The sequence below is a fragment of the Bufo gargarizans genome, chromosome 5 (assembly GCF_014858855.1).
Source record: "Bufo gargarizans isolate SCDJY-AF-19 chromosome 5, ASM1485885v1, whole genome shotgun sequence".
NCBI lineage: Eukaryota > Metazoa > Chordata > Amphibia > Anura > Bufonidae > Bufo > Bufo gargarizans.
Window position 1 is genome coordinate 418538108 of NC_058084.1, and position 17133 is coordinate 418555240.

At 40.7% G+C, this 17133-nt stretch overlaps 1 protein-coding gene across 1 annotated transcript in view; it reads right to left on the reverse strand.

The window, feature by feature from the left end:
- The window catches only part of PTPRN2 (protein tyrosine phosphatase receptor type N2), a 1552619-nt gene that overhangs the window by 392745 nt on the left and 1142741 nt on the right, over window positions 1–17133 (reverse strand). Inside the window, exon 12 of the mRNA XM_044294005.1 lies at window positions 63–127. Within this exon, the coding sequence (XP_044149940.1) occupies window positions 63–127 (65 nt within the window). The remainder of the gene's footprint in view (window positions 1–62; window positions 128–17133) is intronic.

Sequence of the window (17133 nt, forward strand, 5' to 3'; positions counted from 1 at the left end):
TGCAACACAAAAGATATTTGTCTATATAAAACACATAAAAGAAAGAAAATAGAAGGTCCTACCTCAGCCACCCCTGTTTGCAGGATTCTTAGTTTTGTGGATTTTTCAAGCTTCTCTTTATTCGCAGCTATTAGGATGAGAAAAAAAGTGAACTGTTATTTATCTTACGAGCATGAGTCACCAAATGTCTGCAAGTCTTTTCAAAGCATGTACTCTATCAGTACCTATCAGTAGAGTAGGGATCACTATGAAAGACAAGCATCCTAATTAGATTCCATTCTTAGGCCGACCATTGACACAAAAAAGTATTATTTTACCAGGGACTTAATACAGAGCGTAAGCATGATAGCCAGCCATTGCGATTAGCATGTCAGGCAGAATCTGCATCCTTTCGAAAGCCATTATTGTTTTAACACCCACATGGCAGCTGTGTCAGCCCATTAGCGCCCTTAGCACAGATGCATAAGACCAAGAAAGACACGGCAAAAGCAACAGTTTTTTTTTTATAGCACCTTACTAATGTTGACTCCTAGCTGCACTAACAATGTTATAATCTGTATTTCTGTTACAAGCACTCCAGCGTGATCATTGGTGGACTACAAAGACCAACATTACCCTGCAGGAGCCATCAGCAGAACATAAGCACATTTTATGTCAATGAAATAGTGGAACAGGATGTCTCAATAACTCAAAAAGGTCTCGATGGCCTCATTGTGCTCTATACACCAGTCACCTTCCCCACCGGAGGCTATCTGAGTAGTTACCTTACCAGCCTTGCGAGCGCCAACTTTTTGCAGATCATCATGTACTGTACAGTACTCCTGAACACACACTGCCCCCTGAAAAAGCGACTCATGAATCAACGTTAAAGGGCCAACCTAATAAAGACGACTAGTGATGAGTGAATTTCATGAAATTCTATCTGAATTCAATACAGCCAAAGAATAAATTCGCCCAGAATCGAAAGTTTTACAATTGCCCTGAAAAGGTGCTGGAAGACATTCTGGGACTGTCTCCTGTCAAGCACTTTAACGCCGAGCCAGCATTAGTAATCTTAAAGAGACAGTAACACTTATGGCTATGAGTAAATACATCCCTGCTGGTGGTAACAGCTTTAAAATACAAACTACAAATTGGCGTGGTATTAAAAAGCAGGAAGTGCTCAACCCCATATGCAGTGGTGCATCTATACCGGGGGGGCAGATCCTGCACTTGTGGTCCGCTGCTGATGGCAATCACCAGCAAAAATGCATACAATGGAGGATGCCTGCAGCGGACCACAAGTACCACAATGGACATCCTACACAGGTGCTCGGGCTCAGACATGTCCTCACGTGGGACATGTTGGCTAATCTCTCAATTTTAACACCCGTTTGAGGGCTTAGTAAGACCGCAGAGTGTACCTGTCTTTGTTTTTGTTATATGGTAACAGCTTTAAAAACAAAGTGCAATGTAGATTGTTATTTTTTATGTTTTTTTTTTAATGGTCCAAAAACTTTTTGGCGGCAAATGACTACATGTGTGTACACACACATACCACCTGGGATTATTTGATCCACTTTCTTCATCTCGCCTAATGCCATTTTGTGAACTTTGCCCAAATGTAATCGCCAAAAATTTGGGTTTGATTTTGACTTGAATTTTTTTTTACATTTGAATTGATTTGGTCATCTCTAAAGATGGCCCTTGTCCATAAGCCCAATGTCCACAGGGGTTCCCCGATTCAGGACCCACTTTATGAGCCACAATAGGGAGCTGCTCTTTAAGTCCATGCATTACATTGAAGACAGTTCAATTGAATAGCAGATGGTTTCTGGAGGATAGAGAACCTGGACCTTCTCAGGTTTTCATTTATAATGGAGTTCCTTCGTGTTAAAACAAACCCTAGCCAAGCTTATTCCAGGGGATGTCCATGCGACTTAGCAGAGTCATGCATTACATAGACGGCTATTTATTTAAATATCTCATGATCATGAGTTTCTCTTTCTTTCAGAAGAGTTCTAGTTTGGCTGATATGAGATTGTTTTCTTCCTATTGGAAAAGAGAAGACTTATTTTTTTCCCCATGAAACATTGCCTAACTATGGCTACTTTCACACTAGCTTTTTCAATTTTGCTATTGAGATCCGTCATAGGCTCTTAATAGCGGAGGAAAGCACTTCAGTTTTGTCCCCATTAATTGTCAACCGGGAAAAAACTTAACGAAACGGAGTGCACCAAAATGCATTCCGTTCAGTTTGGTTGTGCTCCCACCATGGATAGAATAACGCTGCAAGCAGCGTTTTTCTGTCCGTGATGTGGTGCGGAGCAAGATGGATTTGTCATGACTTACAATGTAAGTCAATGCCGATGGATTCGTTTTCTCTGACACAATAGAATACTGATCTGTCCCCCATTGACTTTCAATGGTGTTCATGACAGATCTGTCATAGCTATATAAGACATAATACAACTGGATCCGTTCATGACGGATGCATGCGGTTGTATTATTGTAACGGAAGCGTTTTTTCAGATCCATGACGGATCCACAAAAAAAACGCTAGTGTGGAAGTAGCCAAAGCTGGATCTCTTCAGTGAGAACATGTTCTCCATCAGAATGCCTGAGAAATCATGCTACAATTCTTCGTACTTAATTCCAGGACAACATACTGTACTATGTACGGCTTTTCCAGAGCTGCTGTTCATACAGTAAATCACCTGCCTATTTACATCAGTATTATAAAAATAAAAATACCTCAACTATCGATAAAACACAGGAGCAAACTTTTGTGCTTAACAAATCCCTATTTTTTTCATTCCTAAGGATTAAGCGCAAGCTGAAAATGTCGGAGAATCTCATTATTTTTAAATCAAATCTATCTCTTTTCATATTACAGTTCTACAATTTATCCGGAATAGAAAAGGACACATTTTAGAATTTAATTTCTTTTTCCTAATAAAAGTAGAACTCATTTGGAACATTCACAGCAATGGGCAACATAAGACTTCGTTTTGTATTTGTGTGAAACAAAGGGTTCTGAAATACAAAAATGAAGCCCTTCAAAATTAAATTCATAGATGAAGGATATGCAAATTACCTGAAGAAGCGGAATCCTATAGTGTTCTCAAAATTCTGCAACAGCCTGTTTAATTAGTATTTTAATTTATCAGAATAATTCCTTACACTTGACAATTTATTCAGTAATCCATATAATTAAGCACGTTTCTACACTGAAATAATTTAGTCAGCACCCTGAATTATAACCTCAGGGAATTTCGGAAAGCGTTTTCTATCAACGGAATATAGCCTTTGCCCTCCCTGCCATGTCTAGTGGCTTCAGTGTTGAGGAGAATAAGGGGGTCATGATATATGGAGGTGATCAGACTGAAATGTAAGCTTGTGATAAAGATGATGACAAATGAATAAAAGCTCGGAAATAAGAGGTGTATACATTTAAATTCCTTTAATTCACCAATACTCAAAAAATCTGATAATCCAACACTTTTCAGGATTCATTTTGTTAGTATCGACACAAATGAAGTAATACGTATATCAAGAAGAAGAAAGACCCTGAAGCAGATTGATATTGTATTAGCCTGTTAACACAATGGGGCAGATTTACCAATCCTGCCTAAAATGTAGGCAGTGAAAACGTAGGCCAGGCAATCTAAAGACCGCCAAATTGATCATAGTGTCTTATGTTGGATGATACACCTGGTGCACATACCCTTTGCCTAACTTTATACCACCTATCGGTTGGCACTTGGCTTACTTTGCTATAGTATTGTGTGGCAAAATTTTGGCACTGTTTGGTGCAAAATGTTGCATCTTAAAGGATAACTGTCACACTTAGACCCTAATTTCAATTTTCATATATGTAGCTACTAATAACATGATATTCCAGAATCAGTTACTATTAGACTGACCCCATATTTAATAAGATTCAGCCCTTAGCAACCAGTCTGCATAAAACGGCAATTTCACTATTCAGCTAAGATGGCCGCCATTGCCCTCACCCTGAGGCTAATCCCGCCTGCCCTCACTAGCCAGTAACAATAGCCCCCCAAAAGTGTCAGTAACCAGAGCCCTCCCCCCAAAGGGTTAATCTCCTGCAGCACAAAGGGGTCCTCTTACCACACGTTGCTTTCATTTATACACTGAGCAGATGGCAGATCTCCCTTCCCTGGTCTGCGCTGCTTCAACTCTACTTCTCCAGCTCTGCTGAGTGAGGGAGCGTCTGCCAAGCGCAGGGACAGGGAGAAGTGCACACAGCCCAGGCACTGTTATCAGCTGCTGGGGAGGACCTGGCTTTAATCATTTACTTACAGTCCCTGGCTGTCAGTAATCTGACCTTGCAGGCTTCGTGCTTCTGCGTCCTCCGTCCTTGGACCCTGCATAGCAACCTGATTTTAAGCACAGGTAAAAGTAGGCAGTACAGGGAACAAAACTGTGGAATTAAGGGGTAATTGAATACACAGTGAAAAGTTGAAATAGGGCCACCAAGGAGATATTAATCACCACAATCCAATACTCCCAAAAAAAAAAAAATACGACAGTTATACTTTAAGCCACCCTGTGGGTAAGCCACACAACACTAAAGCTAAGCCACACTCCCTATCTAAGCAAGGCGTGGTGGGTTATTCTTTTTGACTTATTTGCTTAAAGGGGTATTCCCATTTCGTACGTTGTCGGCATATCACTAGGATATGCCATCAATGTAAGATAGATGTGGATCCCACCTCTACAGCCACGAAAGTGAAGGTGAGCTCACCGTGCATGCTCCATTCATCGCTATGAATCGAGCGCGGTCAGCTGTTTTCGGAACTCCCATAGTGGTGATTAGAGAGTGCACTGCGCAAGCATGGCTGCCGTTCCATTCACCACTATTGAACTGCTGCAAATAGCAACGAATGAACTACTGCTCCCTGTTCAGCAGGCCTTTTCTGGAGATAAGAGTGGGTCCCAGAGTTGGGAAGCACACCTATCTGACATTGATGAAATATCCTAACAATACACCATCAATGCCTGAGAAGAGACAGTTCCTTTAATATGTTTAAACCAGATGTGACATTTTGAACCACAGACGTCCCACTTATGGTGCACAATAAGCCAAAATTCAGGTGCAGCCGCAATGGTGACTGTGGGCCAATATGTCTAGGGCCTAGATGCCACTTATCACATATGCCTTGAAGAAGACCGGTCAGACATGTCTGATTTACTAAATACTTGCACTACCAATGAAGTAACAATACCGAAGCATCTTTTGCAATGTTTTTGTTATTCCTCATGTTAATTAGTTAATGTTAACTTGACATTATAATTCCACTTAAAAATGTGGTGTGTCCCTACACACCATGACATGGTAGAGACTTCTCTTAAAATCTTTGACAGTTAGGGCTCATTCAGACAGCAGTATGCTGTCTGCAAAAATGCGGATCTGTTTTTTTGCGGACAGTTCAGCATGTCCGCAAAAAAAACGGATTGCATTCCGTTTTTTTCCTGATCCATAGACTTCAATAGGGCCATGTCCTGATTTTCACTGACAAGTATAGGACATGTTTCAATTTTTTGCTGAGCCATGCAATGGAAGAAAAGGGCCCCATAGAAGTGAATAGGACAGCATCTAATCTGCAAAAAAAAGGATCCGCATTTTTGCGGACAGCATACGGCCGTCTGAATGAGCCCTTAGAGGGAAAGAGCTGCAGCAGAAAGGCCATGTCCCCCGAGGAAGGACACATCACCTGAGCTGCCAGTTTGAAATAAATTTAGCAGAGCAATTGGAGCAATGAATGGGCAGATCTCTCAATCCATGTGAGGTACAGGGCTGGTTGTAGCTTTGTTAGAGATTGTCATGTATTATCTGATGTCTGACTTAATTTTGTACATTAATGTGATGCGATAACCCATTACTAAAATTAAACAGAGATTCCACAGTCCAGGATATTCTTCCATAATATATGATTTTCCATTTACTTCCTATACAGATATGATGTTTCTCTCCAGACCACAGGCTGATATGAATGTCCCACATTGCTTCCACTCTCCACTGTACTCGATATGCAGTTGGAGCACATAGCATTGCCAGAATAATGTCACAATTGGGAACATTCCTAATGCTGCTGTACCTCAGTATGCCAGTGTATCATTTTGGAGGAATACACACAGCGATTGAACTCCGCTGATCCATGGCCCCTTTTTTTCTGGACATCTAGAAGTGAAGTAGCTGTCAGCAAAAGTGGTGGGGGTACTGGATAAATACAGAGTCCATACTGAACACCCTTCCTGACACAAAAGTCATAAACTATTTATTAAAAAAATCACAGATTCAGTCTTATCAACAAAATGGTTAATATTTGACTCAAAGAACTTGTCCAAGAATAGGAAAAAAGTCTGATTCTTTTTCCTTAAAAACGGAGCCATGCTTGTTCATGGGCTGTGCCTTAGTGTTGCAATTCACTTTATTACTTGGTCTAAATCTTAGTACCAGACAAAGCCCATGGACAAATGTGACTCTGTTTCTGGATAAAAAGCTGATTATTCTTCCTAATTAGGGACAATCCTTTGGAAAATCCAAAGTTAATTACCCCTGAAGACCCATCAATTTTTGGGAAATGGGCTAAAATATAAAGTGCATCACTACTTATCCAGTTGACCCAATGGTGTCGCAATGCTGCCAGGCTGAAGCACTAACATCACCACTTTCTACTGGATGAGTAGTGACTACGGATGAGTGAATCAATTTGACTTAAATTGAATTCAACCAGATTTTTCTAAATATTTGGGTTGAACAAAATCAGAATTTTTGGCAATTCGATTCTGGCAAATTTATCAAAAAGGTGTCACCATTCTTTCATCAGAAGACAGGAAAGATGAAGAAAGTGGATCACATGACCTGCGAAGGTGTCTGTATTTATCCATATACACTGGCAGGTATTTTCCACCAAAAACATTTTTGGACTGTTTTAAACAAAAATGTATAAAGTCCAACAGTGCAGTTTATTTTTAAAGAGGCTGTTTGTTACTAGCAGCGGCCATTCATTTACCTGTAGCTGTAAACTGTATCTGGCTGTCACTTTGACATGACCTATGATGTCTTAGTGTTAAAGACCTTGAAATGTGTAGCATACAGTCCTAGGAGACCCCAGAATGTCATCCATAACTTCTTAAGGCAGCTGGAGCACTTTCGATTCAGGTCAAATTTATTTGTGTCAGTATTGAAACCAAACTGAATTTCAGATTTGCTCATCACTATTCATGATATATACAGTACATTCAATGATAGACTTGAATAAGAAGACCATAAACTATTGGAGCGGCTCTAAATGCTCAACCCTTCCAAGTAATTTGTATCTACATTTGTACGACTGTCCAGTCATCCAAAATATTTTATAAACTGGCACCATTTAGGTCCTGTCAATGCCAGATTAAAGGATTTTATGTCTGGGAACTGTAGCAAAAGAGATTATCCAATGCAAATAGATTAGGAAACTGCAGATGTGCTCCCCTTTCTTAAAGGGGTTCTGCAGTTTTTTTAAACTGATTATCTATCCTCTGGATAGATCATCAGCATCTGATCGGTGGGGGTCTGTTCACTTGAATCATTGAATGGACCATTCAAGTGAACAGAGCTTAGCCGCGCACAGGCCATTGATACTAGTCGTGACGTCACTGGGCCTGCGGTAAACAGCGAAAAGGCCGCGGCGCTACTGCCAGCGCCGCTGCCTTCTCAAACAGCTGGTCCTGGGTGTCAGACCCCCGCCGATCAGATGCTGATGATCTATCCAGAGAATAGATCATCAGTAAAAAAAAAAATGCAGAACCCCTTTAAGGCGATTTTACACCTGCCGATTTTTCGTTAATTCGTATGAATGCTCATTAGCGATCATATGACAGTGTAATACTGCCGACGATTGCCTGATGAATGAGCAAACGCTTGTTCATCTGGCATTTGTGATTTTTAAGCAGATCGTTTGCCGTCGGCAGATCCTGCTGTCTAATTACGATCTGCCGCCGGCAAACCACTAAACAGCATGGGGACAAGTGATGGCATAACGATTGCTCCTCCCCATGTTCCGGAGGAGATCTCTGCATTTAATAGCAGCGGTGTCCTCTGCTAGCTAGCAAGAAATTGCCGGGATAGAATGCTTTCCTCCCGACAATCGCTTGCTCAATCGGCCTGTGTAATGCAGGTTACCTTATAAATCTGCAGGTACATTTAAGACCAAAGACCCAAGAATCAGCTTCTAATACATTTCATAGAGTTCAATCATAAGAGCTGGCACCACTGCAATTCATTACCAATCCTGTGTCTCCACGTTTTAAATGGTAAGACTATAGAAAATACGGTACATGGCGGTTCTTTATGCCAATGTGCCAAACAAATCCTTCACCTGGGGCCAGATGAAGGTCAGATAGCACAAAACGACTGTTGCCCTAAAGTTTGTCCACCTGTTGCACAAATAAAGAGAAGATTTTAATGGTTGGTGAGTGCCACACTTCAAATTCTTTAGAAAGAATATATTTCAGAGATTCTGAGGATCTTTCCACTAGAGAAAAGATTACAAGTGTATTCATGGTGTGCCGGACATATGTGAACCAATAACTAGACATACAGCTCAATATGATTCTTCTGGAAACCATCTGGCCTGCAGAAAGAATGATGTTCAAACATATATTGCTTTTACTATAATGGAAAAATGTCCATGTTCTCATCTACTCCTTCAAATATCTTCTCCTACGAGCTGGCCATGAACACAGCAATCACTGGGTTATGAAGTAAGACTGTATGTGCTATTTTTATAGAACCCAAGAGGCTATATTTAAACCTAGAAGCAGAATTTTTATATCAGGAGTATAAGTCAGCAGGGGTTCTCATTGTTAAGGAGCCCCAGGCTCTCTGCGTTGCACTCTGACCACACTTTCTGAGCCAAGGTATTCTTACATCGTAAAAACCCTGCCAGGATTTTCTACATAAATACGACATAGGCAATAATCGATTATCTTGGTGTCATGTTCTTGTTTTTGAAATACGAAGAGGCTCTGTATGTTATATATGAAGGGATTATTAACATGACCAGTACAAACTCTGCCCTGGAGCAGATAGATTATCATTTAACTGCATCAGCACATTGCTGAAATATCTATGAACTGGGACTAAGAAGAACATTCCAATAGAAATTAAATTATACTGTGCTACAATATTTCCAGTTGTGTCATTAATGTTTGCAACAGAATTTCCATCACTACAGTACAAAATAATATCAGGCTAAAGGGGTTGGTCAGCAGCTTAATTTTTTTTAAACTGGATCAAATTGGAGTAAAACTATGAAATAAGGGTTACTCACCTTACCATTTCCCCGATGCTCCCATTCCAACGCTTACTGGGTCCCCACTGGGCTCTCCTTCCTCCTCCTTCTAGACACTTATCTCTTATCAACTACTTATAAGAAGTCAAATTCACATCCAGATGTTGGTGCCCAAACCAAGGAAATTATGCAATAGAATTTATCCACATAAAAAAGATTATAATCAAGCTCTTTTCTGCTAGTGGTTAGGAGAGCTCATGGGTCCTCCTTAGAGGGTATCTACAGTTTCAGAAAACTTTTGATGTCTACGTTTTTTGATCAATGGTGTTTCAGGTCCTGAAAATCCCAGTGATCACTAAAATGAATGGGCAGAAGTGCTTAGTCAAGTACTGTACCTCTTCAATTCCATTCAGCTATCCATGGAGATTGCAGAGAGTGGTGTACAGGTTTGTATATGTTCTCAAGGCCCAAAGAACATTTGCTTAGCTCTCCAAGGAGGGTAGAGCAGAGGAGACTAGAGCCAAAGGGGCATGATAGAAAGGGAAACCATGTACAAGTTCTAATCACTTGTGACTTGTTTTGGGCCCACTCTCAATAGAGTGCCCATACAAGCCTACCTCATAAGGGTGATACTGCTTTCCTTTAGAATAACACAGCAGGATAAAAAGATCTGGGTTGCCAAAAATCACAGACAGACATTTTTAAAGGTTTCAGTAAGAAACAGACAACACTGGGGAATAAGGGCTCTTTCACACTTGCGTTCTTTTCTTCCGGCATAGAGTTCCGTCGTTGGGGCTCTATGCCGGAAGAATCCTGATCAGTTTTATCCTAATGCATTCTGAATGGAGTGAAATCCGTTCAGGATGCATCAGGATGTCTTCAGTTCCGGAATGGAACGTTTTTTGGCCGGAGAAAATACTGCAGCATGCTGCGCTTTTAGCTCCGGCCAAAAATCCTGAAGACTTGCCGCAAGGCCGGATCCGGAATGAATGCCCATTGAAAGGCATTGATCCGGATCCGGCCGTAAGCTAAACGTAGTTTCGGCGCATTGCCGGATCCGACGTTTAGCTTTTTCTCAATGGTTACCATGGCTGCCGGGATGCTAAAGTCCTGGCAGCCATGGTAAAGTGTAACAGGGAGCGCATGGGAGCAGCATACTTACCATCCGTGCGGCTCCCGGGGCGCTCCAGAGTGACGTCAGGGCGCCCCAAACGCATGGATCACGTGATCGCATGGCACGTCATCCATGCGCATGGGGCGCTCTGACGTCATTCTGGAGCGTCCCGGGAGCCGCACGCACTGTAAGTATACCGCTCCCCTGCTCCCCGCTACTACTATGGCAACCAGGACTTTAATAGCGTCCTGGGTGCCATAGTAACACTGAAAGCATTTTGAAGACGGATCCGTCTTCAAATGCTTTCAGTACACTAGCGTTTTTCCGGATCCGGCGTGTAATTCCGGCAAGTGGAGTACACGCCGGATCCGGACAACGCAAGTGTGAAAGAGGCCTAAGCTGCAATAACGAATATTCCACTAACTTGTGTCAAAAAATTAAATCTCACACGAACTCACCATACCCCTCACGGAATCCAAATGCGTAAAATATTTTAGACATTTAGATTCCAGACTTCTTCTCACACTTTAGGGCCCCTAAAATGCCAGGGCAGTATAAATACCCCACATGTGCACATGTGACCCCATTTCGGAAAGAAGACACCCCAAGGTATTCGCTGAGGGGCATATTGAGTCCATGAAAGATTTAACTTTTTGTCCCAAGTTAGCGGAAAGGGAGACTTTGTGAGGAAAAAAAAATAAATTCTGCTAACTTGTGCCCCCAAAAAAATCTTCTATGAACTCGCCATGCCCCTCATTGAATACCTTGGGGTGTCTTCTTTCCAAAATGGGGTCACATGTGGGGTATTTATAGTCCCCTGGCATTTTAGGGGCCCTAAAGCATGAGAAGAAGTCTAGGATCCAAATGTCTAAAAATGCCCTCCTAAAAAGAATTTGGGCCCCTTTGCGCATCTAGGCTGCAAAAAAGTGTCACACATGTGGTATCGCCGTACTCAGGAGAAGTAGGGCAATGTGTTTTGGGGTGTCTTTTTACATATACCCATGCTGGGTGAGAGAAATATCTCTCTATAATGACAACTTTGTATAAAAAAATGGGAAAAGTTGACTTTTAGAGAGATATTTCTCTCACCCAGCATGGGTATATGTAAAAATACACCACAAAACACATTGCCCTACTTCTTCCGAGTATGGCGATACCACATGTGTGACACTTTTTTGCAGCCTAGGTGGGCAAAGGGGCCCACATTCCAAAGAGCACCTTTAGGATTTCACAGGGCATTTTTAACACATTTGGATTTCAAACTACTTCTCACGCATTAGGGCCCCTAAAATGCCAGGGCAGTATAACTACCCCACAAGTGACCCCATTTTGGAAAGAAGACACCCCAAGGTATTCCGTGAGGGGCATGGCGAGTTCCTAGAATTTTTTATTTTTTGTCACAAGTTAGCGGAAAATTATGATTTTTTTTCTTGCAAAGTATCATATTCCACTAAATTGTGACAAAAAATAAAAACTTCCATGAACTCACTATGCCCATCACGAAATACCTTGGGGTGTCTTCTTTCCAAAATGGGGTCACTTGTGCGGTAGTTTTACTGCCCTGGCATTTTAGGAGCCCTAAAGCGTGAGAAGTAGTTTAAAAATCAAAATGTGTAAAAAATGCCCTGTGAAATCCTAAAGGTGCTCTTTGGAATTTGAGCCCCTTTGCCCACCTAGGCTGCAAAAAGGTGTTACACATGTGGTATCGCCGTACTCAGGAGAAATAGGGCAATGTGTTTTGGGGTGTCTTTTTACATATACCCATGCTGGGTGAGAGAAATATCTCTCTAAAAGACAACTTTGCCCATTTTTTTTATACAAAGTTGTCATTTAATATTTATCTCACCCAGCATGGGTATGTGTAAAAAGACAACCCAAAACACATTGCCCAACTTCTCCTGAGTATGGCGATACCACATGTGTGACACTTTTTTGCAGCCTAGGTGGGCAAAGGGGCCCACACTCCAAAGAGCACCTTTAGGATTTCACAGGGCATTTTTAACACATTTGGATTTGAAACTACTTCTCACGCATTAGGGCCCCTAAAATGCCAGGGCAGTATAACTACCCCACAAGTGACCCCATTTTGGAAAAAAGACACCCCAAGGTATTCCGTGAGGGGCATGGCGAGTTCCTAGAATTTTTTTTTTTGTCACAAGTTAGCGGAAAATTATGATTTTTTTTTCTTGCAAAGTCTCATATTCCACTAAATTGTGACAAAAAATAAAAGCTTCCATGAACTCACTATGCCCATCACGAAATACCTTGGGGTGTCTTCTTTCCAAAATGGGGTCACTTGTGCGGTAGTTATACTGCCCTGGCATTTTAGGGGCCCTAAAGCGTGAGAAGTAGTTTGAAATCAAAATGTGTAAAACATGCCCTGTGAAATCCTAAAGGTGCTCTTTGGAATTTGAGCCCCTTTGCAAACCTAGGCTGCAAAAAAGTGTCACACATGTGGTATCACCGTACTCTGGAGAAGTAGGGCAATGTGTTTTGGGGTGTCTTTTTACATATACCCATGCTGGGTGAGAGAAATATCTCTCTAAAAGACAACTTTGCCCATTTTATTATACAAAGTTGTCATTTGATATTTATCTCACTCAGCATTGGCATGTGTAAAAAGACAACCCAAAACACATTGCCCAACTTCTCCTGAGTACGGCGATACCAGATGTGTGACACTCTTTTGCAGCCTAGGTGGGCAAAGGGGCCCAGATTCCAAAGAGCACCTTTAGGATTTCACAGGGCATTTTTAACACATTTGGATTTCAAACTACTTCTCATGCATTAGGGCCCCTAAAATGCCAGGATACTCAGATTATTTTTCTGTTGTCTGCATCTTCCAAACAGAAAACGTTTACAGACAGAAGTCATACGAGGTTTCTAGGAGGAAGCTTTAAAAAATGTTCTTTACTTTCTTTAGTATTTTGATTCATACAATTGTTAACTAAAACAAGTTATTTATCTCCTTATGGGCGCTTAACAGTTCCCTTCAGAACATTGTGCTTCCTTACCTAGAAACATCAATATTATTTTATTTAATCCGTACGTGCTTGTCACAAAACCTTTAGAATTCTGTGCCTGGCTCTACGGCATTGTTACCATTACACGGCTTTATTAGAGGCAATTATTGCTTATATTGTTTGCCTGTATGGTATAATCTTCCTTTTGTCTACGTTTAATGTAAGCCTTTTATTGTTCAGCTCAAGGCCTGTATTTAAGATCCTTTCTTGTTCTTTGTCCCTACACTTTTGTGCTATTTCAATTTCAAGTCAATTATCAACCATTCCGGCTTCGGCATAATTAATGTATGTATTGAAAATCAAAGGTGCGGCGTGTATACCTATCTAGTGGCTCTTGGGCAAAATTATCAAAGCACATTAGAAAAACACATTTAAGGATTTTAATTTCACTTAAGGTTTTATGCCTTTTAACCTAAATAATTTGTAGAAAGCAATATGCCACAGCAAACACTTAAGAACCCAGTTCTGAAAAAAAGAAATGCACTCCAAAATTTTATTTTTCAAACTTTCATTCAGGATACGAACATCAACTGTTCAAAGAGAATTGCCTCCTTTGGTGTAGAACAAAATGTACTTGGAATGGGAGAGTGGTTTTCATCAAAGGAAGGCTGGACATTTGTTATTACAAAATACTAACTTCAATTTTCTCTTTATTTTGAGGACTCTTTTTACCCCAACATGCAAAATGTTTTCATTTTTCTTTGCGAAAAAAAACTACAGAAAGGGAAAATCTTGCTGTTAGAGAATAATGGAAGTTATTTCATCGGATAAGTTAACACCCTACTACTTTTTATGTGCACAATCTCTATCTACCGCTCTGCTGGACGGTGTGCATTGTGCTGTGAGATTTCACACAGTACTCAGAATAACAAGTGCATATATTATGAAAAAAACTTACAGTACTAACTTTTACATAAATTTTAGAAAACTGGAAAAAGCTTTGTTTCAAAAGTGATTGAGAATAAGGATTAGCATAAAATGTAAGACTGAAGACTGAACAAAGCACACAAATAGGACCATCGGTATGAAGAACAGTCAAAGAAAAAAGACAGGTTGCATACCATATATAGTTGTCTATTATACTGTACAGTACGACTGTATGTATCATTAGCACTAGAACTAGGCCACAAAATGCCAAATCATTGCATACCCTACTAGTTTTAGTATTGATGTGTGGATTATTCCTTTTTTCAAGGACACACTTTGTATTAAAGGGGTTTTCCTGAGATTTTTTTTATCCAGAAGTTAGGTCATCAGTATCTAATTGGTGGGGGCCCGAAAACCAGGACCCCCACCAATCAGCTGTTTGAGAAGGCAGCTGTGAGTGCTGAGGCCTTCTCTCTGCTTTTCCTAGGCCAGTGACGCCACATTCATCGATCATGTGGCCTAGGAGCAGCTTAGCCCTATTCAACTGAATGGGGCTGATCGGCGACACCATGCGCAGCCGCTATACAATGTACGGCCCTGTGCTTGGTGAGCTGCAAGAAGGCAGCAGCGCTCAAAGGACCACCACCGCCTTCTCAAAACAGCTGATCGGCAGGGGTCCTGACTGTCGGATCCCCACCTATCAGTAAAAAAATCTTTGAAAACCCTTTTAAATATAGAGAGATGATTTGGTTGAAGGACCCCTGGCAATGTCTCCCGTAACTAACCCCCTTTAACCCCTTGAGCTCAGAGGATTTTTAATTTTTGCATTTTGTTTTTTACTCCCAGCCTTCCCAGAGTTATAACTTTTTTATTTTTCCATTCAGATATATTGTGGAGGGACAAGTACTTTGAAATGGCACCATTTATTATTGCATACAATGTAGTGGAGAAAAGTGCAATTCAGCCACAGTTTTACGGGTTTTGTTTCCTTATGTGGTAAAAGTGAACTGTTACCTTCATACACTGGGTCAGTACGATTACAAAGATACCACATTTATATAGTTTTTATTGTGTTTTAATACTGAAAAAAACATAGAAACATATTTACAGTTATATCTATGGAGCTGTGCTGTGCGGTGATCTGTTGTTTGTATTGATGTCTTTTCGGCATGTGTAAGGCTTTTTGATAATTTATTATTGGGAGGTAAAGTGATAAAAAAAAATGGCGAATCAGCCATTTTTATTTTATTTTCCGTCATGCCCTTCACTGTATGGGATGAATATTTTTAGATTTTAAATGAATAAATAGTTTCACAGCGATGCCTAAGATGTTTATTTTTTTTACGTTTATTTTTATTCTGGGGAAAGATAGATGATTTGAATTTTTATATTTTTTATTTTTAAAAACTTTAACTTTTTTTAGCCCTTCAGATCACTTTTTAGCTTACATTGCACTGTATTGTAAGCTCCATTTGCTGTTATCTGCAACTCTGATATGCTGGGTTTCTTCAGAGAGACTCTATCGCAAATCATTGTCTCCGATCGCAGACATTGGCCCCAGGTCTCTGCTGTTTAAAGCGATTATGCTTTACACCACTCATGCCAAGTTTAGGCCTGACAAAAATGAGTGCTGGGTTTAGGTCATCACTTAAAAAAGACTTGACAACCCCTTTAATATGTAGATGGAAACATTAAGAAACATTAATTTGCTTTTAGAACATTATGATTCATTTGGAGCAACAGAAGCATTTCTGAAAACTTAGTCTCAAGCTCTATTTTATATGGCGATCAATAAAGGAATAAAACATATTGATGTCAGTTTTATAAAGTAATTTAAGGGGTACGTTTTTAATAAACGGCCCTCAACTGCTATACATTAACATATTATGCAACTTACTGATACCATGTCTGCCTACAACATTGTGGAGCTGAGAAGCCTCATAGACAGTGCTGCAATAAAGTTCGACCCTTGCATCACAAAAGTTGTGATCATGTTATGTACTCCTATGACCACTTTGTCCATAGCTCCCTTTACTTGTGCATCTGCTTATATGCACAAGCAACACTACATATATATACATGCTCAAGTGGCAGTGCCGCAGGGTGAGGTGCCATGCAAGTATATTATGTGACGAAGGACATATCTGGAAACTAGGTAAAATTAAAGGGGTTTTTCAGGCCTTAGATACTGATGGCCTATCCTCTAGATCAGTGGAGGTCCAACACTTGGCACTCCCACCCATCAACTGTTTGGCCAGCCCCCAGCACCAGAAGCTATACAATGCAGTACTGTGGCAACGGTAACTATACTGTCGATGGAGCCTTCCATCCACTGTATAGTTTCTGGCACTGGTGGCAGCCCAAAGCAGCTCAAAGGCTGGGGTGCCAGGTGGCAGATCCTGCAATGTGATATCGATGACCAATGCTGAGCATAGTTCATCAAAATTGTGCTCCCGGAGAACCCCTTTAAAGCAAGCTTGGTATTAGTAACTAGCATAACTTGTAATTTCATGGAAATTGAGCAACATTTATGGATGTACGGATGTAAATGACAACTTGTAGTTACTGTGTAAACCACATTACAGGTACTAACGTTCTGTGCAAAAAATGGTACACCTGGATATACTGCATAATATTATTTAGTGCTGACTCAAATCCTAGTGAAATGAACGTTATACATGTCTTGAATGTCAAAATAAAGTAATGAACTGTTAATTAAGCAATGAGATCCATGGAGCTGCCTTGGTATAACAATCATCCACACCTTGCACTATTCTTGGGGCTGCTGACAGGCTGGACTTAGGTGATGTCTATTAGTATCTCATGCCGGTAACTACTAGATATT